At 38.6% G+C, this 27402-nt stretch overlaps 1 protein-coding gene across 12 annotated transcripts in view; it reads right to left on the bottom strand.

Moving 5' to 3' along the window:
- TRAPPC8 (trafficking protein particle complex subunit 8) overlaps positions 1-27129 on the bottom strand; it is a 114508-nt gene extending 87379 nt beyond the window's left edge. For 3 of the 12 annotated variants that reach the window (XM_048840532.2, XM_048840533.2, XM_048840535.2), the window contains exons 1-6: positions 26763-27128; positions 14373-14567; positions 11905-11988; positions 4765-4854; positions 2093-2267; positions 616-769 (exon numbers count right to left, since the gene is read on the bottom strand). In XM_048840532.2, coding sequence (XP_048696489.1) covers positions 616-769; positions 2093-2267; positions 4765-4854; positions 11905-11988; positions 14373-14567; positions 26763-26919 — 855 coding nt within the window. In that variant the 5' untranslated portion in view covers positions 26920-27128. Of the gene's footprint in view, positions 1-615; positions 770-2092; positions 2268-4764; positions 4855-11904; positions 11989-14372; positions 14568-26762 lie in introns of all 12 variants that reach the window. The other 9 variants (XM_048840536.2, XM_048840534.2, XM_048840543.2 and 6 more) reach the window with 4 other exon arrangements.
- Positions 27130-27402: the final 273 nt, after the last annotated feature.

The following is a 27402-nucleotide window of genomic DNA, read 5'->3' as shown; positions in this document are numbered from 1 at the left end:
ACTGACATGCACCACTATTAAACGTCCTGACACCAAAGGCAGATAGGGTCTATCAGACTGGTTTCAAGACCTCATCGCTAAAGAAGCACTTACTTGTTTCCTCTTGGCCTCTTTTTGTTCACTCATTTCCTACAACACTTTCAAAATCTTAAACTGATGGGAAGAAAGTTAGCCTGAGGAAACTTCGAGAAAGCAAGCATATGTAAAGTGCTTACGCTGTTAACTACCTGGAGCTGGAGGGCAAGAATAACTGGAGAAATTCACAAAGCATAGAGATTATTTCTCTTGGTGCTCAAGGATTCTACTATTACAATAATCGATTTTATAAATTTAAGTGGTACATAAGAAAAAGTCCTCTAAATGAAGATTGACCTAATGCCCTCAGAAACAAAAATAGTTGTGGGTTGTTCGTTTTTTGGTTTTTTTGGGGGGAGGAAGGAATCAATCTTATGCTATTGTGTTTGGGAATACCCTGGTGAATGATCAATCATGGCACAATTCCACAGGAATAGCACTGCTAATACAGAGCCATGACAAAAATTGTAAAAACAAAGTTAGCCAACATGATTACAATAGTCATTACAGTGTAGATTTCAAACATTTTTGAACACATACCTGGGTTTGGATACTGTTTTTCTGGAGATACTGACTCCAAGGATCTGGTATTTGTTCATCTGCTCCCCTGTTAGATCCTCGAGAATTTATTTTAAGTAAATAGCAACCCTGAGTTCCATATCTCTGCTTCATTTCTTCATATACTGAGTCAGCTCTGAAACGGAACATGTCAAATATAGTCAGTTTGACTCACACTGGAAGTAGCTTTCTTGAATTACTTTCTTAAAAACACAGTGTTCACAGATTTTCTGTCAGACAAAAGTTGTAGAACAGAAGTGTAGTTTGCAAGTTTTCTAGTGTATTTCGGCCACATAAATTGCTTGCAAATCTCACATCAGCATCTACAAAATGCTTCCCAACAGCTGTGTCTGCTACCTTCCCAGGCACACTTTATAGAGCAGTTCGCAGCAGAAACAGAGTAGCAGCCAACATAACAGAACGCCAGTGCAGAAACACTTTACCTCGGAAGGTGTGCAAAGGGAAACTAGATGTAACTGCTACTATTTGGCAGTAACTGCTTATTCTCTACTAAGAAGGGGGTGGGAGCAAGGAAGACAAGAAGAGAAGTTAGAAGCTAGAGAAGAGATCAGACAGGAAAGAGATATGACAGTAATAGACTAAAAGGAAACAAGCAGAGGAGAAAAAAGTATGAAGGAAGGGATAAACTGATCGGATTAACAGTAGTCCTAATGATGGCATTTCTATTGACCTGTGGAAAAATTTAGGCGAAAACTACCAAATGTATTATAGTAACCCACTGGATTATCACATGAAACAATTTGTTTATGTTAAAGCATTTAGGGATGCATAGCTGCAAAACAAGAGGACAGAAATGGGCTCATACCACCCTAACAATGGTAACGTCTCCTTATTTCCTAGCACCATTGTAGCCTTTAATCACTCTAAATTTGAGACACTGTTCTAATTAGACATTTTTCTTTCTTCAACATGCTAGAAATAATATATAATAGAGTAAGTGGTATTCAAGTCTGTGATGCCCAATCTGCCCAAGCTATTTGCAGTATAATCTAGCAATCTACAAAGATTTTAATTTTTAAAGCTATTTTAATTGAAGGTCATCTCAAACGTAGATGCTAACGAGTGGGGGGGTGGGAATTTGTTTTTTCCAAAAATAATAAAAAAAAATTAACAGGTTGCAATACAAGATATAGATGATTTTAAGATAATTCACTTTAGAAAGAAATTAAAGATACTAGATATTGCTTACTTCATAAAACTGGAATTAGTTCTTCGTGTATTTCACATGCACATTCAAAAAGAAGTTTGAGAGAAAATATTAACTAAGTAAATCTGCCTGGACCAGGCTCCATACTGGTCAATTATATTAAAATAGGCAACTGAATTTTTTGTACATGTGCGCGCGCACACACACGTTAATTTATACAGTCAGCATTTCAGCAAAACAAGCTTTTCTGAATGTCCAGTAAAATCACAAGGTAAAAGACAAAAAACCCACCTTTGTTCCTCTCCTGCACTTACATCATGCAGCAATACATAATATTTGAGTGTGTTTGGTATAAACCATTTTGGATATGCATATTCACTGCTGTGCTGAATTCTATGCTGCTCTTGTGACAGCTTCAGAAATTGCTCCACAGGTTCAGGTTCACCAGAAGAAACTACAAGCATACCTGAATTCACATTAAGGATATGATCTTATCACAAATACCATCAATTCATGGTATCATAGCCTGCTTGCTTCACTACGCTTAAGGTTACATCTATATTAATGGCTATATAATTATCCATTTTTGATTGCTGCAAAAGTGTATTTGCAGCAGAAATTTGGTCAAGCAATTTAAACAAGTGCATATTTATAACTCTAAAAAAAAAAGTCAGCGGAACCAATGGTACATTATAATACTAGATAATACTTAGTCATGCCATGAATGCAGGGAACTGGCCTAGATGACCTCTCAAGGTCTCTTCCAGTTCCATGATTCTATAATTATAAATAGTGGTGGGGTGGGGGGGAACTGGTAGGAGCTTAATTTAAACTTGTCAAACTCATGACTTTTTTGTAATGGCATCCAGGTGCCACTTATTAATATAAATATGTAAAGAAAATAACCTAATCACTGGTATTTTGGGGAAAGAACCAGTTCATTAGTAAAGCCAACAACAAGTGATTAAGGTGAACATGTTTGTCCATATGCATGACACAGTAATAACTGAACTATATTCCAAAGAAATACATAATTTGTCTTAGAGGTAAGAATGAGAAAGGAAGAGAGAAGCTTACTTAGTTTTAAAAAAAAAGACTGCTCCGAGAGTGTCCCAATGCTAGTCCTAGTAAACATGCCAAAGAATCCTGAACTATTTTTTTTTAAAGTACACTAAATTTAGGTGCTTAAACATATCATCTGATTTTCAGAAGTGCTGTATTTTAGGAGCTTAACTTTCTACTCTTAATTTTGAAAATATTTGCTTCAGTTTCCAATATTACTGATCCAGCATTAAATTGGCAAGTTCAAACAGAATATCTGAACTTTCAAGTTTAAACAAGGCCTATAGAATAACCATAAAGTCCAATATCAGGGGGTAGCCTTGTTAGTCTGTAGCCACAAAAACAACAAGGAGTCCGTGGCACCTTAAAGACTAACAGATTTATCTTGTTGTTTTCATAAAGTCCAAGTTAAAGATAGCACACAATATCAGTACTAATGCTGTTTATGTGGGGCCGTTTGAGAAAAAACAATATTTTGTTTGTGGCATTTTTAAAGAATCATGCAACACTTCTCTAGCTTTGAACTTCTTGCCTTTTGTCACAGATACATACTAAAGAATAATTTCTACAGTAATTAAAAGCTCTTTGCTAGGACAGGTACAGGCTTTTTAAAAACACCTACAGACTTTTTTAAAAGTGATATTAGAAATCACCATAGAATCCTCAGTGTGCATCCTATTTACTTCTGGTTTGAATGGGAGTTAAGATGAAAAAGAGATATTGGAGTTTATCCCATGAAGTATTAAATCTGTTTAATAGTTCAAGCCAAATTGGACAGTGGGGTAATACCCTCAACTTTTGTAGCATCTCAGTTCAATGAAGATATATTGGCAATCTTACTTAAAAGCATATAGCTAGGGGAAGAAAAGGAGTTACTAGATATTTGTAACAGTATGTCAAGAGGGAAGTTTAGTGCTATACTAACTAGGTTACTTGTATATGCATGTTAGTATTTGGAGGACATGAAAAAAATGTGTAATCCAGGAAGAGTACAAAACTTAGACAAAAGTCATCAACTTCACAATAAACTAGAAAAGAAAGTTGCTGTAGTTCAGTTAGAACTTCCAGTGTTAAGTTACCTTATGCAGTACGGTCTTCCCACTGCAGAATAAAAATGGCCAGCACTGCTACTTTTTACTGCTGATGTTCAGAACCCCATAAGCAACAGTGATATGGACACAATCAGGTCAATATCACTGCTGCTGTTTATAAAACACAACAGTGTACTAGTTTTCACTTGAGGAGAGAGACTCAAAACTAGAAGCTGGATCAGGATAGAGTAGCAGAGTCAAAACTCACTGTTGTGGCAGCAGGGAGCTCTGGAACAGGAAAAAAAACAAAAATTACCCGAAAAACACTCCTTGCCCTTACCAGTGTGAGGGACTTTTGAGGAGGGACTGTGGCTTCAGATACCTACCAAAGTTTTATATGACAATAGAACTGTGAAGCAGGGCTCAGAGATAACTTCCCAATAGAAATCTCAGAACACTCACCTTCCTCAGCTGTGGGGTGAGAAGAGCAGAGTGCATCTGACCTAGTCATTTCCACTTGAGTGGAACAGGACTTTCCCATCTTTTGTACTATGACTAACAGATTTGATTACCTGGTTACACTGTAAATAAGTGCTCTTGGTCTATAATAATTTATAACTCTCCTACATAATGCAGGCACTTTCTTCCTTTAGCAAGTGTGTGTAATTATATGTGCTAGAGCTAGAGGGATTGAGGAAGAGAAATTTATACAGAAGTAAAAGCACAGTGGCAATATCAATAGCTTTAAAGTTACATTCCAACCCACCCAATTCCTTATATACTAGGTTTCTGCAATGAAGAATCAGCTGTAACATTATGCCTCATTTAATTTTAGAGAGCCATAGTCCATATTTAAGACTCAAAGGATACATGCTACATAGTGGTTTAGGAATTCATGATCTGATGCAGGCATGGACTGAAGAAAGCTCTCTCTGTAAGACTCAAACCACGGAGTAGTAGCTGAAAGATACAAACAAAGTTGATAAAAAGTCTTAATGAGACTGGAAAATATACAGGAAGAATGAAACAACATAACTTGGCAAATTCTAACAATTAATAGCGGGCTAGATATGAATATGCAACTGTCCTCTTCTGATTTGTTTTTAAACCATATTTAACTGTAGATCTCATTTAATTTATTGAAGAAGCAAAAATTAAGATTGCAGAGACCTTTTCCCCTTTAGGTTGTCAACCTTAGAACAGGGGTCATGGATGTTGAGGGAAAGTGGGTTTAATCTGCATCTGCACTTTGAGTATTTTTAAATATTAACATCTTCCATATTTTCAGGTCATGTGGACTCAGCCAAGACTACAATAACCCCTCTTCAGCATCACTTATAGTCAAGACTCTGATTCCCTTAGCACAAGTGGTCAGATGTGCCTAAATTTTAGAATGTAGTACATCTGCTATAGCCATCTTCCATAGAATTGGAAACCAAACTGATTTTGGAATATACAGAGAAGTAGAATTACTGAATCTTTGTCTAAAGTTTTTCCAAATATTGTGACTGCAATTTAGGTATCCCTCAAAACTTCTACAAAAGACACAGCCTAGTTCAAGAATTTTTGGCTTCCAGGTCCATGCCCTGTGAATTCTAAATCTAGCTCTATCAGTGACTCATTGTGAGGTGTTGAACATATCAGTTAACCTCTTTGATTCAGTTTCCCCATTTTACTTCAAGAATAATACTTGCTCGTCTCCCAGGAGTGGAGAGTAAATATTTCTACAGGGCTGAAAATGTGGAGCAGTATAGTGGTAATTATTTCTGACATTATTACACAGTACAATAAATTCTAGAATAGAGACCAGAGCAAAGAAACAAAAATTGCAATTTAGAAGTCAGAAAAAAACAAAGCTGACCCAGGAGTAAGGAAATACATTGACAGTGAAAGATCATGAAAATAGGAAAATTGTTACATTTTAGTTAAATTGGCTAGAATGGAGAAAAAAAATCTCATTCCCAGCAGCATCTTCAAGTGTATGGTTCCAATAATTTAAAAAGTTTTGGAATACTTCCAATTTCACGTTAGGTAGGACTTTATACAAAGACAATGACACAAAGTGAATCCTTTACATCAGTGTTTCTCAAACTTTTCCACCTCATAACACACAAAAAATGTAGGGACTTTCCCCACTCATATCTAGGCATAGATGAAAGGATGGTTGCCACTTCCCTGGACTTGTTCACAAATCCCAGATTAAGAACTCATGCCTTATGTACAAAAAGAAAAATCACATTTATTTCCAATGAGATAGAATTTAAACAAGGATAATACTCTAACAAATACCTACAAGTAGTAAAAAGGAATTTCCTAAATTCCATAAATGAAGAGTTAAAAGGAACTAAAGAGTGATATTCAATTAGATTATGCCAGAATACCAGATCAATTTTTCAGCAATTACAGCTCAAACAAATTGGTTTAATTGGGAATACTTTCTCTAAAGTGACTTCAAGAAGTCAAAATATGAAAAAAAGCCGTAGAAAACAAAACATACTTTATTTTAGTGGACAGTGATTCAAAACAGGATAATTTTTTTTTCCTCATTGCCATGGGATGTTTTGATGGCTTAAAGTATAACTGGGTTAAAAAAAAAACCTATAAAAGTTCACAGAGGACAATTCCATCAATGGCTATTGGCCAAGATGGTCAGAGATGCAACCCCATGCTTGGGGCAACCCTAAACCTCTGACTGCCAGAAGGGGAAGAGGGGGTAAATCATTCCAGTTGCCCTATTCTGTACCTTCCCCCTGAAACTCTGGTACTGGGCACTGTCGGAGACAGGATACAAGGCTAGATGGACCACTGGCCTGACCCACTATGGCCATTATGTTTTCTTTGTAAATATTATTAATATTTCATAGATAACATTGTATTTGCCATAGAGGTGCACAGAGTATCATATTTCCTCACAGTGACTAAATTAATCTGTAAGCTTCTTTCTCCCCACTTCCAATAAGTGTACGGTGAGATGTCCATGATCAATTAGCTTTTCCAGTGATATCAATATAGCTGAAGTTCTTTTCACTATGTTATGTCAGGAAACAGGATAGGAAAGAAGCTGGTAGCATACAGGTAGGAGCTAGTGAGGAACAGTCAAATGTTAAAGAGTCTCATTTAAATACAACACGACGGCAAGCAACTCAATATTGCCAAAAGATACAAAGGTTTATAAACTAATGCCAGAAGCCTAATACTAAGATGGGAGAACTAGAGTGCTTGGCATTAAATGAGGATATTGATAGAAGCAGCATTGTGGAAACTTGGTGGAATGAGGAAAAAAAACAGAGTGCGGTAATATCAGGGTACAAAATATAGAGGAATTACAGTACACCTTGCTGGTGGGAGAGTGGCACCATATGCAAAGGAAATCAGAGTCAAGTAAAATAAAAATCTTGAGAATTAAACTGTACCATAGAATTTCTATCAATAGAAATTTGCTTAAACAACCAAAGTAGAGCAGTAAGAATATACTACCAACCTCCTGACCAGGATGGCTACTGTGACTGTGAAAAGCTTAGCGAGACAAAGGCTATAAAGGCAGAAAAAGCTATAATGGGGGATTTCAACTATCCTCATATTGACCGAGTATCTCTCACCTCAGGAAGGAAAGCAGAGATAAACTTTCTAGACACCATTAGTGGAGCAGCTAGTCCTGGAACCCAGAAGAGAAGAGGCAATTCTTGATTTAGTTCTAGGTGGGGCACAGGATCTGGTCCAAGAAGTGAATACAGCTGAACCAATCGGTGATAGTGATCATAAGGTAATTCAATTTAACGTTTCTTGTCAGGGGGGAAAAATACCAAAGAAACCCACCACAGTAGCATTTTATCTTCAAAAAAGGAACCACAAAAAAAAATGAGGAAGCTAGTTAAATGGAAATTAAAAGGAACAGTCACAAGAGTGAAATGCTTGCAAACTGCATGGAGACTATCTGAAAACACCATAATAGAGGCTTAAAATAACCATATACCCCAAATAAAAAACAGTAATAATCAAAAAAGTGTCACCATGGTTGAACAGCAAAGTAAAAGAGGCAGTTAGCGGTCACCTTTGGAAATTGGAAGTCAGATCCTAGTGATGAAAATAGAAAGCAGCATAAACTCTGCCAAGTCAAGTGTAAAACTATAATTAAGTAGGCCAAGAAAGAATTTGAAGAGCACCTAGCCGAAGACAAAAACTAACAGCAACTTTAAAAACAAAAAAACAAAACAAACAAACAAAAAAAACACATTAGAAGCAGGAAAACTGCCGAGCAGTCAAGTGGAGCCACTGGAAAAATCAAGCTGTTAAAAGGAGCTCTCAAGGAAGGCAAGACCCTTGCAGAGATCAAAAGAATTCATTTAGCTTCGGTCTTCACTGTCAAGGATGTTGGAGAGATCCCCACACCCATGCCATTCTTTTTAGCTGATAAATCTAAGGAACTGTCGCAAATTGAGGTGTCAATAGAGGAAGTGTTGGAACAAATTAATAAAACTAAACAGTAATAAGTCACCAGGACCAGATGGTATTTACCCAAGAGTTCTGAAGGAATTCTAATATAAAATTGAAAAACTATTAAGTCTGGTATGTAACCAATCTCTTAAAATCAGCCTCTGTACCAGATAACTGGAGAATAGCTAATGTAACATCAAAAAGACTCCAGAGGCAATCCTGGCAATTGCAGGCCAGTAAGCCTAATTTCAGTATCAGGCAAACTGGTTGAAACTACAGGAAAGAAAATTAACAGATGCATAGATAAACATGATATGTGGGGGATATCAAGCTTTTTGTAAAGAGAAATTATGTCGAACCAATCTATTTCTTTGACGGTGTCAACAAGCAGTGGACAAGAGTGACCCAGTGGATATAGTGTACTTGGACTTTCAGAAAGCCTTTGACAAGGTCCCTTACCAAAAGGTCTTAAGCAAACTACGCAGTCATGGAATAAGAGGGAAGGTCATCTTATGGATCAATAACTGGTTAAAAGATAGGAAACAAAAGGGTAGGAATAAATGGTCAGTTTAGGACAGTGGAAAAAGTTAAGTAGCAGAGTCCCCCAAGGATCTGTACTAGGACCAGTACTGTTCACCATATTCACAGATGATCTGGAAAAAGGGGCAAACTGAGGTGACAAAATTTGCAGAAAATACCAAATTATTCAAGATAGTTAAGTCCAAAGCGGACAGTGAAGATTTACAAAAGGATCACACTAAACTGAGTGCCTGGATAACACAATGGCAGACACAATTCAACATTGATAAGTGCAAAGTAATGCACATTGGAAAAAATAATCCCAACTAGCCACACAAAATGATGGCATCTATATTGGCTGTTACCACTCAAGAAAGATCTTGGAGTCATCAGGGATAGTTCTTTGAAAAAATCCACCCAATGTGCAGCTGCAGTCGAAAAAGCTAACAATGTTAGAAACCATTAGGAAAGGGATCACTAAAACAGAAAATATTATGTCACTACATAAACCCATGGCTCGCCCACACCTTGAATACTGCATGCAGTTCAACTTGCCCCATCTCAAAAAAGATATATTAGAATTGTAAAAGAATCAGAGAAGGGCAAACATTGTTTAGGGGATTAGGGATATGGAACATCTTCCATGTGAGAGATTAAAGAGATTAGGACTGTTCATTTTTACAAAGGAGAAAACTAAGGGGGCATATGATCAAGGTCTATAAAATCATGGATGGTTTAGAGAAAGCGTTATTGACCCTTTCGCATTACACAAGAACTAGGGGTCATCCAACAAAACTAACAGGCAGCAGTATTAAATCAAACAAAGAAGGACTTCTTTCTATACCATACAGTCCACCTGTGGAACTTTATGCCATAGGATGATGTGAAGGCCAAGCATATAACTGAAATTCTAGTTCCTACATGACTCGTTTCCTTTCCATACTTTGTATATACACATCATGCACAGAGATATATTCCACAACTCTAATATAGTTTTGTAGTATACAAACCAATTCACGTATAAATAGACTTGAAGGATAAGAGTCTGTATCACATTTCATTTCAAATTGTTCTTTGAGTTTCAAGAACCTTCAGTTCTCAAGTACAGTGTAGCAGGTACTGGTGTCACAAGCATAATGGAAAGGGAAGACACTTGACAGCATCTCACATTGGGACTCTGCCACCCATAACTAAGTTCTCTCCCATTGTTCCAGGAAACAGTGGACAAAGCAAGGGTATTCCAGCTGTTTATCACAATATACTGTATGCACTAATACACAGAGCGCTGAGCCTTGAAAAGCATTTACAAAGCCATGATAACTGGAGTAGTAAATACCACAAATCTCTCTCTAAAATCAAATACTGCAAGGAAGTTATTGATTTTTTTAACTGATTTTATGTAGAACTCTAGCCATGGTTTTAGGAAAAACAGACATTGCATCTGTCTAGATGTACACAATACTGCCCAGTGTTGCATTTAAAATGCAGCGCCAACCCTTTCCAATCCTCACTGCAGTGCATGAGGTTTAGAGTACCAGTAACAAGCACACCTGAAAATGTAATCGAGGTAGCAAATACTGCTCATCAGCAAATATTTTCCATATGGAAATAAGTCATTTACTTTCTATTAGAAGCCAAAAAAATGAGTTTAAATTTATCCACGTCTTACACACATTTTGCTTCTTGAGTAAACGGAAAGTGCATATATCAGAAAGTAGATATACCTGATGTTCCAGCACATTCAAGAAAAGGTATTTAGCATCCTATGAAAAGGAAACTTCAATAGCAAATATGATGTCTTTTAATTGCAGGTGTAACTTCATTGTGTACAGTCTTTAAGCTAAATATTTAAGAGCACAGATCTAGTTATTTTTATCTATTATAACAAAGGCTACGATTTTTTTCATGGAGGTCACGGAATCCGTGACTTCCAGTGACCTCCATAAACTCAGCCCTGTTGGCCAGGAGCTGCAGGGTCCTGGGGTGGGCCCCCCCGGAGCTCCCTGCCACCACAAGCAGTGTGACCACTTTGGGTAATGGGGCTCCTCTGCAGCTCCTGGCCACTGCCGATGGTTAGCCCCCCTCCCCCCCCCCCGGAGCTCCTAGCTGCCGCGGGAGACCCGGTAGCCACCGCAGGAGTACTCCAAAGCTGAGCCACCAAGGGCAGCTGGGCCCCCGGAGTTCCACAGCGGCCAGGAGCTTTGAAGGTGGCTTGGGTGGAGTGGAGTACCCCGGAGCTCCAAGCCCCCACAGGCGGTGGGGGCCCCCAGAGCTCAGAAGTGCCCCCTGTAACTGCCCAACCTCTGGAGGTGGTGTGGAGACCCCACAGCTGGGCTCCCCATTTTGTCAGGGATATTTTTAGTAAAAGTCATGGACAGGTCACGGGCAATAAAGAAAAATTTACAGAAGCCTGTGACCTGTCCATGACTTTTACTAAAAATATCCCTGACAAAATCTTAGCCTTAGTTATAAAAGTATGTGATGTTATAAATTAGCAAACTAAGTAAGAGCCACCTCATTTCTTTGGAACAATAATTAAGACAGAATAGCTCTTATACAGTTTTGAGAATCAATCAAAAAACAGAAAACTTCAGTAGGATAAAGGAACTTTACTGAATACCAATATTTGTACTAAGGTTATAAAATGAGCAATACTACTATTCACATAGAATAATTGAGGAAAGATAAAAGAGGGAAGTATTTTCATTTGAAATACTAGAACAGTCTGACAATGTATAATTCCATGTGACCAAACAAGGAAAAAAACCAATTTTTGTGTAATCTGTTCAATCTGCACCTAATTTAAAAAATTATTTCTGGTCATTCCATAGGGTCAATTAGCAGCAAGAGTAGAAATATGGATAATAGAAGACGACAAATCATACACCATCACCAACGATTTTTATTTTTGGAAAAAAATGAGGAACACACACATCTATGCCAAAGAAAGTGCTGAACAGCTACAGCAGGATGGTAAGGAAAGGGGGACGAGGCACATGGAAAAGGAATAGATAAAGGGCAATTTGGCAAACTCGCACCAATCACAAAAAAAAATACCTGAATAAAACGTGGATGTGTTCAGTTCCATCAGTGTGTCTTTCCAATTATTGTACCAAGGAACACTAGCTTTAACTGAGCGATCTGATAGAGAAAACATGGTATTATTAAGCTAACCAGTGTCAGGTGCATATATACTATCTGCTCTTATGTTTTGGTAATGTGTAAGAGTAAAGTACTGTACCACATCCGCCATCAGGGTCTGAAACAATTTGTCTCCTGAGAACTAAGTATTTCATACTACAAGTTAGACATTTCACTATATGCTATCAGAGATCTTTGTTTCTTGTGCGCCCTAAACTCCCATTGATTTCAATGGACATTGGGGTTCGCACGTGAAGAAGCAGAACCATACATTAAACATTTCTATTTGTCACAGTTTTTCCAAGTGAAAGGAGACTATAACCTTAATCAGCTAATCCTTTGCCAAATTTCTCAGATTACGGCAACGACAGCTATAACAGAATAGGGACGAAGTAAGAGTAATGAACAGAACTAGTTATGGCCCTCTTACAAGTAAGCTAAATTGTATAATGCATCACAGTTCTCTACGATAAAGATTCTTAATTTTTAAGCTGTACTGCAGTTGCTGGTCATTTCCTTGTTTTTTGCTATGAATAAAAAGATTTTAAAAACACCACATAATTGAAATTTCAGACTGATACCTTGTAGTAAACTGATAAAGAATAGTTTCATCTCCTACAAATAAGAACAGTGACTTAATTAAGAAAAGAGGCTAAAGTAATTTACAGTTATCACACCAAAAATAGGTATTATGGCCATGAGAGGCAGCGTCACAGGTTTGCAGTTAAATTCACAGCAATATTAAAAAAAAATTCATGTTACTTGTTGAGGGAGAAGGCTGTGGAACACCACTTTGAGTACTTTTCATAACAGCTTTCAGCACAGAGACCAGGGAGTCTGTCATGCCCTAACACAATACAACAGATTTACATTCACCAGCAAGAGCAGATATATCCTGGCAGTATACTGCTAGTTCCCCAGAATGGCCTAAAACAGGAGGGTACGAAAGCACAAAAAACTAATAAAATTCAGTTTAAAGATAGTATTCTAGGGGAGGCAGATTCATGCATCCAGAATATATGGCTCTCCCTATATATTGTCAGGAAGCCCCCTGACAAGGATGATTAGAAACAAGAAAGTTTTGACAGAAAGAACAGAGGCAGAAACAATCTGTGTGAGTGTGAGAGTGAGAGAGTTTCTTAGTTCTGAAACAGGTATTCAAAATAGCAGATAACTGGACCCAGGTCACTATTTACAACACAACAGGAAAAACAGATATTCCAATTTTACATTCAAATATACTCAACCTGAGAAAATTACAATGTTTGGAAGAATATTATGGGAGACTTCCTCATGAATAATGTACTAATGGAAACTGTAAAAGTGGCTCTACAAGCTAATTGTTTCTGCAAGAAACTGCCCCTGAACACTGAAATTTAAGAAATTAATCACCAACATTTCATATGTTACAGGGTTTAGTTCTTTAAAACTGAAAGACGCCCTACAATATTAATAGGTTTCAGAGTAGCAGCTGTGTTAGTCTGTATTCGCAAAAAGAAAAGGAGGACTTGTGGCACCTTAGAGACTGAGTGAAGTGAGCGGTAGCTCACGAAAGCTTATGCTCAAATAAATTTGTTAGTCTCTAACAACTTTAATTTAAAACTGTTTCAAACCATCAAAGCTGCAGCGAAGAATTTACACATGTCAATCTTAAAGGCTCAAGAACAAGAAGGCAAGCAAATCTTCCCTCAACTTCCCAAAGTTTATTTTTACAATCATGATTTTAAGAGCTTGGGGTTGGTAATACTGGAAGTTGTCAACATAGTGAGGATGAGTATAGGAAAAAAAACAAGTTAGGTACAGCTTCAAAATATGATGGTACTATTGTGGCAGTGTTATAGACTTGTTTTCACAGATTTACATGCCCCAGATCAAGTACACTATATGCTTACATTTACACTCAGTAAAAAAAATAAATTTTCTATAATACAACAGTGCATAATGCCTTAAATATTTTATTTCAGAATGAAGTTGACAGCTTTATAAACTTGAAAGATGGCAATAAAATCTGTTGGAAAAATATTTGCCCAAAATAATTGAGGATATTTTTATATAGATAAAACTTTTCCTTGTCACAATTAACAACCCACAACGGATTTAATATTAAATCTGATCAACAAGTGTTTTTAGCATTACATTAACATTTGGGATCACATTACATATGATTAAACAAGTTATTGAGTAAAAATTCTAATGTGTACTACCAAAGTATTTTAAATAAGCATCACAATATTAATAATTTAGCAGTAGTACTCAATCTTCAAGGAAACTGTATTAAGTAAAAACAAGCTACTACCTGCAAATGTTTTGAAAATGTAGAAAACTCCAAAGTAAGATACAGTGGAAAAAAATATTAAAAATACGCAGAATAAATTGTTACATACCACTAATGTTGAGATCATAATCTCCTGCAGTAATCACATTAGCTACTAATCCTTCAGCCGGTTGACTGACAGATACAACATCATTTAGAAGCTTCCGAATGCCTCCTGGCTGAGGTGAGTGGGTAATAATGTTGTTGACAGCAATTTTCAAGTTTTTAATTACGTGAAGCTGGTTGTTAGGATCTCTCATATGAACTAAAAAAAAAAGAACGATTTTGTTAAACTGAGTATTTTATTGCAGCACCTGTATTTTAGTTCTGGACGTATCAACGTTTCTTTGACAAAAAAGATATTTAACATTTAAAGAGAATTTACATAACTAAAAAGATTGTTTTTGGGTTAAATTACAATTTTCTGCATGCCACCCTAGTTTCATGCTGGAATAAGATAATCTTTAATACCAAAGTATTAAATGAAAATATATAGGCTAGGGCCCCAATCCTTAAATGGACCTAGACCTGTGTCTAACTCTTTAGTTGGCTAAGTCCACCATTTAGGCACCATTGACATTTTCAAAGCCACCATTCAGCTACTATCTAAATCCATAGATGCTTAAGCCCCCACCAGTCTGATACCAGCACTTATACAACTCCACAGTTAACAAGCCAAAGGTCTGGTGGCTCCCAAGTGGGATTCTCAAACTAAACAGAGAAACAACCACATCACTAGAGGACCCATTCTCAAAAGTGTGCTCTAAATATGCCTAACACTGTTGCCTGCCAGCCCCCACTTCAGGAAGCCCAGATGCATGCCATCAATAGATGGCAGAGCAGCAGAGCATCTGCACAAAAGACACAGGAGGGCACAGAAAAATGTAGGGCAAACACAAGAGTGGAATCAAGCATGAGGAGGAGACAGACACATCAGCTGCAAGGGCATGGAATACTGGCTCAGTTGAGCTGGCCTCGGTACCTAACTCTAGGAGAGGATTCACGGTTGAGGATCCCAAGTGGAAGGACTCGCCTATATGGGCCCATCAGCCAGGTGCACCAAGTCAGCCGCTCCTCAGCATTGCTCCTGGCTAGCTCAAGAAGCTCCCCATTCAACTTTCCATCTTCTGAAAATCCCTTAATCAGGCACTGAGCTCTCCCCAGGCATTATATGGAAAAGGTAGGCACCTAGCTTGAGGCTAAAAATTCCACTGAGGAGCAGACCACCCAGGGGTTAGGTGTTGTAATGATGAGCAGAGCAACAGCCAAGTACATTTAAGGACCTGGATTCAACTACCTCAATTCATTTTACTTCCATAACTCAAAGAAAACATTGGGCATGTGCATGTCAGTTGTAATGAGCGAGCACAATAACCCAAGTTAGGAAAGAATCCTCAATAAAAGCCAAACAAAAAGGCTCCCAGACACTTGTTATGGAGCTCTCAGAATTATTTCAGTGGAAGCTCTAATAGCAAGCCATCAAAGGTGACTTTCCAGAGAGATGTTTCACAAAACTAATATTTTCACAAACCAGAACAAAATAATTCAGAGATAAGACTATCACACCTGTGTTATGTTTACAAACTCTCACAGCCTCTAATTACCGTCTCCTGTTACATACCAGACATGCTGCAATACCTTGACAATAGGACAGACAATTAGCTTACCTTCAATGGCTGAAACTTAACTATGACAAAAGTAATGTTAATTTTGAATGTCTTTATGAACTAATTAGATGTCATTTAACCAAAGCCCAGAAACTTGGCTGTATTAGCTGGATTTTAAAAAGACACAAGCATAGCAAACTGCAAGAAGTTCCACTCAATGGTGTGTCAAAAATAATAAGATGACAAACTGCCAGTGTCAAAAATAATACCAATCATTTTTAATCATGTATTTTGATAAAGTCAGAATTTTTCTCACATGATTCTTGACAAGAATAGATTTCTTGTAAATGCTGTGACAAACCATGGCATATTCGTCAGCTGCCCATTAGTAAAAACCAAGATCCATTATTTAACCAAAATTAAATTTTGACTATCAAAATTGCAACAGTAAAAATATATTAACATTAGATGTTTTACATTGCTCCTTTTTAAAATATATATTCTGTTCAATATCCAGTTTTAATTCCAACTTCCTATGCAGCTTTAACAAATGCATGGGCTATGGTTCTGAATCTAACATTTTTAGTTCTCAAATTGCACAAAACCTACTTCATAAATAAAATAAACCAAGACATTTTAAAATCACTGAAATTGTGTTCCCCTGAAAGGTTTTCCATAGATGCAAAAAGTAGTTTTCAGATTTTTTTTTTAAATTTCCAAGAATCAAACATAGTTAAAAGCAAGATTTATAAACAGGCAGTCAAAAACAATGTTTAAATATCTTAATTAAAACCTTTCTGTGGGAGAGTCTACTGTTGTAACTAGATTTCTTAAACAATTAAGGGAATCTAGGGTGTTATGTGCTGCCTTAATCCCTAAGAGAACAAGAAAAATTTCAAGAGCTCCCAGGAAAGTTTGATCATGGAATGACTTAATAATAGGTCAGTTGACACCTGCAGAGAAATCAAAGGGGCTATATGTCAAAGAAAATGAGAGGTTTCAGAGTAGCAGCAGTGTTAGTCTGTATCCGCAAAAAGAAAAGGAGTACTTGTGGCAACTCAGAGACTAACACATTTGAGCATAAGCTTTCGTGAGCTACAGCTCACTTCATCGGAATCCGATGAAGTGAGCTGTAGCTCACGAAAGCTTATGCTCAAATAAATGTGTTAGTCTCTGAGTTGCCACAAGTACTCCTTTTCTTTTTTTAGAAAATAAGAGTTACTGATTAGCCAGCCATTCCATGTTAAACTGACATACTACAAACAAGAATAGTTCATCAAAAAAGGTGTTAAGACATTAAGAGTATATGTTCACTAGATAACTATCCCAGACTAACAAACCTACTATTTAAAGAAAAAATGGGTAGAAGGGAAAGAAAATTGTAGATAAGTTCTAAGTGTCCACATGAAAAAGTTACATTTTAAGCAATGTGGTTTATGAAAGCAGAATTTTATGCTACCAGCACAGGTAGATTTATGCTATCTTGTCCACGTGTGACTACTTGAGAGTAAAGAATCTCTTCCCATTAAAGCTAACCCCCCTCACTTTAGGACAGCCAGAAAAGAAAAAAGTTCCTAGATGTGAACTGAAGAGTTCATCATGACCAAGAAGAATGGTTCTTGAATTCTTGTCTATTCTTAACACTCAAATCCATTAAGACCTCAGAATGGAGAGGAGAACCACTACACTTTATTATGCAGTCACTGTAGGGACCATCTCAAGAAAGTGAACTAGAGTGAAGGTAATTGCCATAAATCCTAAATTTACCAGTTTAAATTACAAGACCTAGAATATAGCTGTTACAATTCCCTCCCATCACCCCAAAGGCATTACCATATGCAGGACTTCAAAAAACCTGCTGATGTGAAGAAGGGGTTACTTGTGTGATTTTTAAAAGCAAACAGTTTTTCATGATTTTTCAGAATGCCTCACACAATCATCTTTAGTTGTCAAGTAGGACAGAGACAAGGACACATTCACCAGCACTCTGTACTCTACATTAGACCCAGCACTGGCTTGGAAGCCAATTTAAAGTTCGGCTCCTCAGTCCCTTCCATTAAACCCTAAATGGGCTGAGGCTTGGTAACCTCAGAGACCAGCTTTCTGAACCCTACTCTGGAGATGCAATCAACAGGAATGGGCTGATTGAACCTAGGGTATGCTTCATAGGACCGAAGTGCAGAGCTTTGTCCGTGGACTCATTGGGGAACTCACTCCCTAAAGCCAAGTCTTGGCATCTTAAGGACGCATTACACAGGAACTGCCACATAGGATCAGATCTGTGGTCCATTTAGCCCACTTCCCTGTCTCCAACAGCAGTCAGCATCAGATGCTTCAGAAGACAGTGCAAGGAAATTGGCAATAAGCAATATGGTGGAGTAAGCTGCCCCCATGAAGGCCTTGCCCTAATCATTAAAGATTGGTTTAAACCATGAAACATAAGGCTTTATATTCCTTCCCAAGTTAATGGACTGCTCCTGCACCACTTGGAGTGTGATCCTTCAAGTTGAATGTCGATAATGGAAGACAGCTATTCTTCCTTTGTGGGCATTCTTTGAACAAGAAATTCTATGTTCAGAGTATAGGAAGACACTACAACGTAAGTGCTTTAGAAACATGACAATATTTTCCACAATTAGCGAAGTTAATTTGGAGAAGAGGGAGCACACACAGGGGAGAAATGGGTATAGAATTATCAAACGAGTCTTCCTCTTTTAGTTAGCTCAATTCTGTTCACCCCAGAACTAAAGTGTCTCCTTCTTTAAGGAGAACTTGGCAAAATTCCCAGGAGTTGGAGAATATATACCATGTCTGCACTTTAAAAGTTTCTTCAGTTTTTAAATGCAGTGTAGTTGTAGCCATGCCTGTCCCAGGATATTAGAGGGGCAAGATAGGTGAGGTAATATCTTTTCTTGGACCAACTTCTGTTGATGAGAGAGACAAGCTGTCAAGCCATACAGAACTCTTCTTCTGGTCTGTGATGCTGGGACTACCTTTCCCAGACTTGAAGAAGAGGAAATTTGGATTAATGAAGAAGGCATACGAACTTAGTGTGCTCTGTGACTGTGAAATAGCACTCATCATTTTTAACAGCTCTAACAAACTCTTTCAGTATGCCAGCACTGATATGGACTAAGTTCTACTCAAATACACAGAATACAATGAACCCCATGAGAGCAGAACCAACTCGGATATTGTTGAGGTAACAACTTGAAAAGATGATCAATTTTCTTAACTTCCTAGTATTTGTTTTGGCAAAATGTAGAGCAGTAAAGGGCTGTTTAAAGTATGTTAAGTAAAATATTTTTGAGTAAGCATTTTAAAAACAGTAGTTATTAAATATGATTTGCTATTTTTCAATTCTATATTTCTCAGTTATAGCTAATGTCACATTTAGTGGTCAAAAGAACCACTGTTTCCACAGTAATCCAATATTGTGAATATTTATTAATAGATATTTATTTGCTTCTGTGTTAATAGCTAAAGCACAACTACTATGAGAACTCATCAATTCCCACTTTCTGGTTGAATGTCTAAACTAAATAGTAATAGAAACTATGGATTTTCCTTTCAATTGTAGCCCTGCCATAGTGTGGCTGAATTCTTATAAAAGCTATCAAATCTTTCCTTGATATTAATGGGCCAAGTTCTGCACAGCTTCTCTTGTAACTGCACTGCTTTCAAAGGATTGCACAAGTGTAACTGAGCAGAATTTGGTCTGTTGTGTCTTATCTGTTGCACAACTATGTGTCGTTTTATTATGTGTCTAAAGTGTCTAAATCTATTTTTATGGCAAAAATGTATTGATAAATTATTTAATTTGTATTAAAACTACTTTTGTACTTTTTTAGCCTTTCAGTATTTTTCCTGTTATGCTCAAAAAGAGAGGATAAAACAATCAGAATGTGGAGGTTCTGGTCCTCTTGTTTGTTCACTATATGAAAAATATAAAAGTTCTCAACATTCCACTACTGTAGGTTTATGGTAGTCTTAATATTACTGTACCTTTAAAGAAAATTGTCTTACATTTTAAATAACTGTCATTTTTATTATTTTCCCTACAAATTTTCTTTAGCATTAATCTTTTAAAATAGGATTATATATTTATATTATATTTAATTGGGGATTGGTCCTGCTTTGAGCAGGGGGTTGGACTAGATGACCTCCTGAGGTCCCTTCCAACCCTGATGTTCTATGATAAGAGCTCTCTATGGCTCAAAAGCTTGCCTCTCTCACCAACAGAAGTTGGTCCAAGAAAAAGATCTCACCCACCTTGTCTCTCCTCTGTTTTTTAAAGATATTATTAGTGCCAGCAAAGCAATAGAATCTTTCAAAATGGAAGAAACTATGTAACACCTTTTCGCTGGTCTCTTAGAACCTACAGTGCCATTTAGATAAATGGCACACCTTCATTTGCTTTAAAAAAAAACAAGTCAGTGTTGATCATTACCAAAACACATTTTGTAGCTGTTATCCATATGTCTTATAAGGTTCTTGAACAATAAGCCTGAAAGCAACAAATCTAAAGCTATGGCATGTTTTCAGTTTCTTATCTCAGAAAGATTAACACACACACACACACACACACCCCACACATTAACATTTTGTAATAACTAGAAAATGTAATGAAAGTGATTTTTTTTTTAAAAAAGGTAAGACTAATTTTGTTGCCCCAATTATCACATTCCTTCATGTAAAACTCACTTGTTTCCATGTTTCTAATGTCCACGGGATCAAACCCTAAATCAGGATGTTTACGGATGTTGTCCATGATTCTGAGCATTTGTAAAAATGCTTTGAACCCATGCTTAAGATTTTCTACCATCACAATTCTGGCTATTTCTCAGAGCCTATTTTCTTTGATAGGCCTGTTGTTATAGGTTATGTTAATTATAGACAAAAATCCATACTAAAATTTACCATATATTAAAAAAGTGACTATATATGTTGTAAAAATTTCACATCAGAGTAGTTCATCCTTGGCAGCTGGTTAACTGGGGTGCAACAGTCCAGAATAAAAACAGTACAAGACAAGTTTCAGAGTAACAGCCGTGTTAGTCTGTATTTGCAAAAAGAAAAGGAGTACTTGTGGCATCTTAGAGACTAACCAATTAAAAAAATTTTCATGCAGTTGATAGATTTCCACTCCATACGGCTAAATGCAGTGCCTTGCATAATGACAGGTTTCAGAGTAACAGCCGTGTTAGTCTGTACTCGCAAAAAGAAAAGGAGTACTTGTGGCACCTTAGAGACTAACCAATACAGTACAATACAGTACTAACCAGTACAAGACAAGTAAAACTAATTGAGTAGTATCTAAATCTGTCATTTCTTTGTATAAAAGTTATTTGTAATGCAGTAGCACCTCAAGAATCTCAAACAGTGATTGGCCCTCCATGTGAAAGAGCTTTATACACCTACAAAGAGACAGCTCTTGTGCCAAACTACCAGAAACACAAAATAATGGAACTGAGAGACTTAAGATTCCCTTTTAGATTTCCCTCTCTAATTTGGCAGTTTAGTACTATCAAACATATAAGACTTATTCTGCATAATTTTATCTTACAAGTAAAGCCATACTTCTATGAAAGATATTATTTGTATTATAGTAGTACCTAGAGGCCCCAGCCATGGATCAGGGCCCCATTGTGCTAGACACAGTACAAATAGAGAACATGATGATAGTAAACTCTTTGGAGCAGGTAGCTATCTAAGATGTCACTGTTCTAGGTGACTTTTTGATCATCAGGCAATAATCAGAGGTCAATTAAATTAAACAAAAATAAAGGGTCAATTAAAACTTCTGCTCAGAATGTAGCAGTAGTCAACAACCCACAAACTGAGATGCACATGGCATGAAATATCTAATAACTTTCATATTAATTCCTGAAATGGTTGCTCTTGCTCAAAAATATATATATATATACATACACACACACACACACACAGCCAGCAGAAATCAGGGGTTCAGAGACAGGCACCAGCAACAATCAGAGAGGCATGAAAAAGCTCCCAGATGAAGACTGAAGAAACTGCAACTGTTCAGTTAGGAAACAATTATGAGAGGACACAATAGAAGTATACAAAATATTGAAATACCACCAAAAATAATCTGAGGACTCCTATAGTTACTTACTCTTTTCCATAATAAAATAGGATATTTGATGAAATTCAAAGGTGACAAATTTAAACTTGATTAAAGAAAAACATTTTTTAAAGACAATGAATAATTAACTTGTGCTCATGAGTTCCACAAATCATCATTGAAACCAATAGCTTTGCAAGATTCAAAAGAGAAACAGACATTTATATAAACAAGAGTATAAATTATATAGGATACAAAAAATTAAGGGATTCATTCTTCCTGCCTCCAACAAGTGCTAATCTGATGGACAATATGAAGAAACTTCCCCTACAGCAAAATTATTCCCTAGTTTTCCACTACAAGTTCTCCTGCAACTTTATCTTAAGCACCTAGTACTGGCTGATGTCAGAAACAGAATATGACACTAGAACCACCACTGATCTGGTCCAGTATGGCAATTCATATCTTCCCATTATATAAGGGCTTGTCCACAGGGGAAAGCTATTGCAAAATAAACTACAGTGTGAATCCAAAGCACAACAGCTATTCCACATTAACTCCCCACATTGACACTCTTATTCCACTGTGCAGTTTTAAACTAATTCAGAATAAGAATGTTCACAGTAGCTACTGAGGAATAGCTGTTGTGCACTATTTCCCCATCTAGACAAGCCCTTGCAAAGTAGGAATACACTTTTTCAGTGAATAAATTAACCTTAAAAAGAATCGAGCTACAAATTGGTTGCATTAAATTAATTGCCAGTAGGTGTGTCTACACTGCAGCTGGGAACAAGCCGCTCAGCATGAGCGGACAGACTCGTGTTGGGGTGCTAAAACTAGCAGTGTGGACATTAAGGCAATGGCTCAGGATAGCCACCTGAGCTAGGACCAAGAGGATAGCAAAGATACAGGTGGCATAGCAATGCCATAGCATAGACCGAACTCTCCATTTGCCCACAGTTAAGTACCTGATATCACATATTTTGCCGTCTGCTTTGCAGCAGCCTCTTGCTCTCCAGCTTTCCCCACAAGAGGGAGTTAAGTATAGTGTGTACTCCCTGTATTTTCCATGCAACTAAAGCAGGAGTCAAACTTGCAGCCAGAGTATTCCGTCTGCTGAATTAAGATACAGCAGCCAAAGCCCAGAGAGCCAAGCCACTAGAAGTGGCTACAAGCTCTTCATTCCCTGACACACATGGGACGTTTGGAACAAGGCAGCCAGGACAATGGAGACAAGGTGCCCAGAGAAAACAGTGGGAAAAATACATCCTCAAAAGTCATCAAATAAATCTTCAACTATGAGCTATTGTTGTATGTGTTTGGACGGAGGATTAAAGATATTTCACTGGATAAAAATAAAACCACATTGCTTTGGAATTTAGTTCCATCATGTCATGGAGTAAATAGGGCTGTTTATATAGGTATCAACAAAAGTAGCAGGTAGTGACTGAAGTCACAAACACAGACAGCATCTTTACATCACTGCCTACAGAATAAGTTATAGCTGTAATTTAGAAAACATGGAACATTTACAACTGGTACAAGAAAGGACCAAATCATGTCAAACCAGCACTGTTTCCTTCCTGGACTGGCCTACTGGATGAGGGAAGCAGTAGATGTGATATATCTTCATTTTAGTAAGCCTTTTGACACAGGCCTACGTGACATTCTCATAAGCAAACTAGGGAAATGTGATTTACATTAAAGTGTATGTATAACTGGTTGAAAGACTGTACTCAAAACAGTAGCTATCAATGGTTCACTGTCAAACTTGGAGAATGTATCTAGTGGGGTCTTAGTCTGTCCTGGGTCCACTATTATTCAACAATTTCATCAATGACTTGGATAATGTAATGGAGAGTATGCTTATAAAATCTGCAGATGATACTGAGTTGCGAGGAGTTGCAAGCACTTAAGGAGGACAGGATTAGAATTCAAAATAACTGACAAATTGGAGAATTGGTCTAAAATCAACAAGATGAAATTCAATAAAGTACAAAGTACTACACTTAAGAAGAAAAAAATCAAAGATACAAAATGGAGAATAGTTTGTGAGGCAAAAAAGTACTGCTGGAAAAGAGCTGGGGTTTTAGGGCATTACAAGTTGACTATAAAACAACAATGTGATGCTACTGTCAATAAGGCTAATATCCTGGGATGTATTAACAGGATGCAAAAAGTTAAGAAATTAAATCTTTCTGACTCTGACAAGTATAAACGGATATACATTGGGAAGAAACTTCCCCTATAGCAAAGGTTTTCCCTAGTTGTCCATTACAAGTTTTCCCGCAACTTTCCTGTCTTATGTAAAACACAGGATGTAACTGTCCCACACAGTCCTGTGTCTGGTTTTGTGCACAACACTTTAGAAAGATGTAGACAAACTGGAGAGAGTCCAAAAGACAGCAACGAAAAATGATAAAAGGTTTAGAAAACCTGACCTATGAGGAAATGTTAAAAAACTGGGCATGTTTGTTTAGTCTAGAGAAAAGAAGACTAACGGAAAACCTGATAATCTTCAACTATGGCTCCATCTGCATTTGGAGCTGGGGGTATGATTCTGGGCTCGACTAGATATACTCATGCTAGCTCTCATCAAGCTATTGTGCTAAAAACCTGTAGTGTAGCCACTATAGAATGGGCAGTGGCAGGCAGCAACATGGGCTAGTCACCCTGAGTACAAATCCATCTGGACCTTTGCATACAATTTCAGGGCACTCCTTAGTGCTCGCCATTGCCACTGTGGCTATACTACTATTTTCAGCAAGATAGCTCAATAAGAGCTAGCATGAGCATGCCTACCTGAGCTAAGAATGACAGCCCCCAGCTCCAAGTGTAGACATAGCCTATGTTAAGGGCTATTATAAAGAGGGCAACGATCAGTTCTCTATGTCCACTGAAGATAGGACAAGTAGTATCAGCCTAATCTCCAGCAAGGAAGAATTAGAAAGTTCTTCCCTCTATCTAACCTAACCATGAGGACATTTAAATACTGGAATAGGGTTCCAAGGGAGGTATGGAATACCCATCTTAGAGATTTTAAAAACTGGTGAGATAAACCCCTCCCAAGAATGGTCTAGGTTTACTTGGGCCTGCCTCAGCCTGGGGGAGCTAGACTAGATGATCTCTTGAGGTCCATTCCAGTCCTACATTTCTATGATTCACATGCAACCCCACGGATTGCTTATACAGGGATGGAGGTTGATCCTTAACAGCACATATTTCTTTTGGCTTTCTTACACAACAATCTGAGTATTCAATTAAACCTGGAAAGTTGGCATGACTTTTAGTTTAACGAAAGGTTGACAAGAATTGTATCTATAATAAAAATGTTAACACATTTGGATCTACAGTTTGGTCTTGAAGTATAGAACAAGTAGTACTAGAAATTACGTGATACGTATCAGACAGTTTTATCATTATGTATCCTTTAAAAAGAGAAGTTAATAAAGTTACATCCAGTAAATACGCAGAATAATAGACCAGCATGTCTCAAACCCAAGAGCAAATAAGGTCCAGCATGATCATTTAGTTTAGAAAGATTAAATGTAAGTTTCTCTCATATGAGTTTGACTTTCACATTTGCCTATTGGCAATTGTGAGAAATTCAAAGGATAGCAGTGGGTTGGACGAGGCCTACATTTGCTGCTACTCTCCTTTAAAAAGGGCTCACTTTTAACCTACTACTATTACGACACCTAAAATGGCTACAACTAAAGGACAGTAGAAGAAAAAAAATATGTTGTACATTGTGTTTACTATGCACATTTTGTTTGTCATCTTCCAGTCAACCAGATTCCTCTGTAGTTTGAGATTTTTTCCATATTGCAACAAAAAGAGGGAGACAATATTTTTGAAAGCAATAAAATATGGTTGCCATCAAAGACTGGCAGGTGAATTCAGGGCAGGTGTAGCCCATGGAACTACTTTTAACATTTTAAATTGATTAGATTTCAAGTTGGCAGAATCCACTGAAACGCTTTACAAAGTAACTCAGACGCAATTCAAAAAGTATTTTGAGGAACTTGACTTGCTTGAACTTCTGTAATTTTTTCCACCATAAGAAACTGACATAAAACTCAGTTCAGTTGATGGTGCTTAGAAAACAAAACAATATTAAATGCTGCAGAGCTACCTGCAATTCTCCTCATGAGCAGAACTTTAAAAGAGACATTCAATTTAAAATCACTGTTCCTTTAAAACGGGCCTTGCCAGAAGTTTGCAAGCATGTACTGCAGTAAGTGGGATGTCAAACGTTCTGGGGAAAAACCTGACCAAGCGAGATTTCAGGACACTGGCATTTAAAACAAAAAACTTCACGGGTTAATACTCCGCCCCGAAAAGAGAGTATACCGCTACGCCCCCGCAGCAGCCCAACATCCAGGAGCTCTCCTCCCCGCACTCCCCGGGTCAGACAAGACCTGACTGGGGATCGTCCCTCAAAAGCGAGTCTCTCCTTCCCCCGGCGTGACACGGCAGCGGGGCTCGGGGACACCTGCCCCGATCTGCATCTGTCCCCCGGCAGCCGCTCCAGCCAAGGTGTGGGGGGGCTCGCATCTCCTTCCCCCGACCGGAGCCTGGGGCCGCACGGCGGGGTGACGAGCAGGACAAGTACCATTCGGCCCGGCCCTCAGCAGCAGGCCGGGGCGGGGGCAGGACGCCCCCAATACCCTCCCAGCCCTCGGGTGGGTGCAAGTGACAGCTCCCCTGCCCCGCCCCGGCGGCTGCCATGTAAACAAGCCCCGTCCCACCCGCTGCCGGCACAGACCTTCCGAGGTGAGGCGGCAGAAGGGCTTCACCAGCTCGGAGAAGCCCAGGTTGTTCTTGCGGGTGAGTCTCTCCGCCTCCTCGCTGCACAGCGCGGCCACCAAAGGCACGAACGAGTCCTGGATGAACTCCTGCACCGACTGCACGCACTGGGCCATCTCCCCGCCGCAGGCCCCGCGCCGCTCCGCAGCCGCTCTCCTGGCCACCGCCGCCGCAACCTCCTCCCTCAGCCCCGAGCCGCTCACGCGTTCCGGCCGGAGCAGGGCCCCACGCACCCCAAGCGCCACCAAATCTACCCCGCCGGCTCCTCAGCGCTCGCCCGGAGCCGCCATATTGAGCCTGAACCGAGACTACAGCCCGATCCCGGCAGCCTCCGCGGCTGCCCACGTGATGGGGTGGAAGGTAGGGGCGGGGCCGTCAGCTGAGCGGAACGTCGGGGTCGGAAGTGGGACTGTGACGGCCTCGCGCGCAAAGCGAGAGTTCTCGCTGCGGTGGGGCCACGCGTCATAGTCAGACGGCCGCGTGCCTTCGGTCTCAGGGTACCAACATAGGCGTGGCTGAGTGCTCGGGCGCGCGCTCCTCTGTCACTCCGGCAGGGAGCTCCCCGTCCCCCTTCTGCCCCGGAGGGCGCGTTACCTCCT

Source organism: Caretta caretta, chromosome 2 (genome assembly GCF_965140235.1).
Source record: "Caretta caretta isolate rCarCar2 chromosome 2, rCarCar1.hap1, whole genome shotgun sequence".
Taxonomy (NCBI): domain Eukaryota; kingdom Metazoa; phylum Chordata; order Testudines; family Cheloniidae; genus Caretta; species Caretta caretta.
Note: the sequence above shows the minus strand (reverse complement) of the source record. Positions and strands in the feature narration are given on the sequence as shown.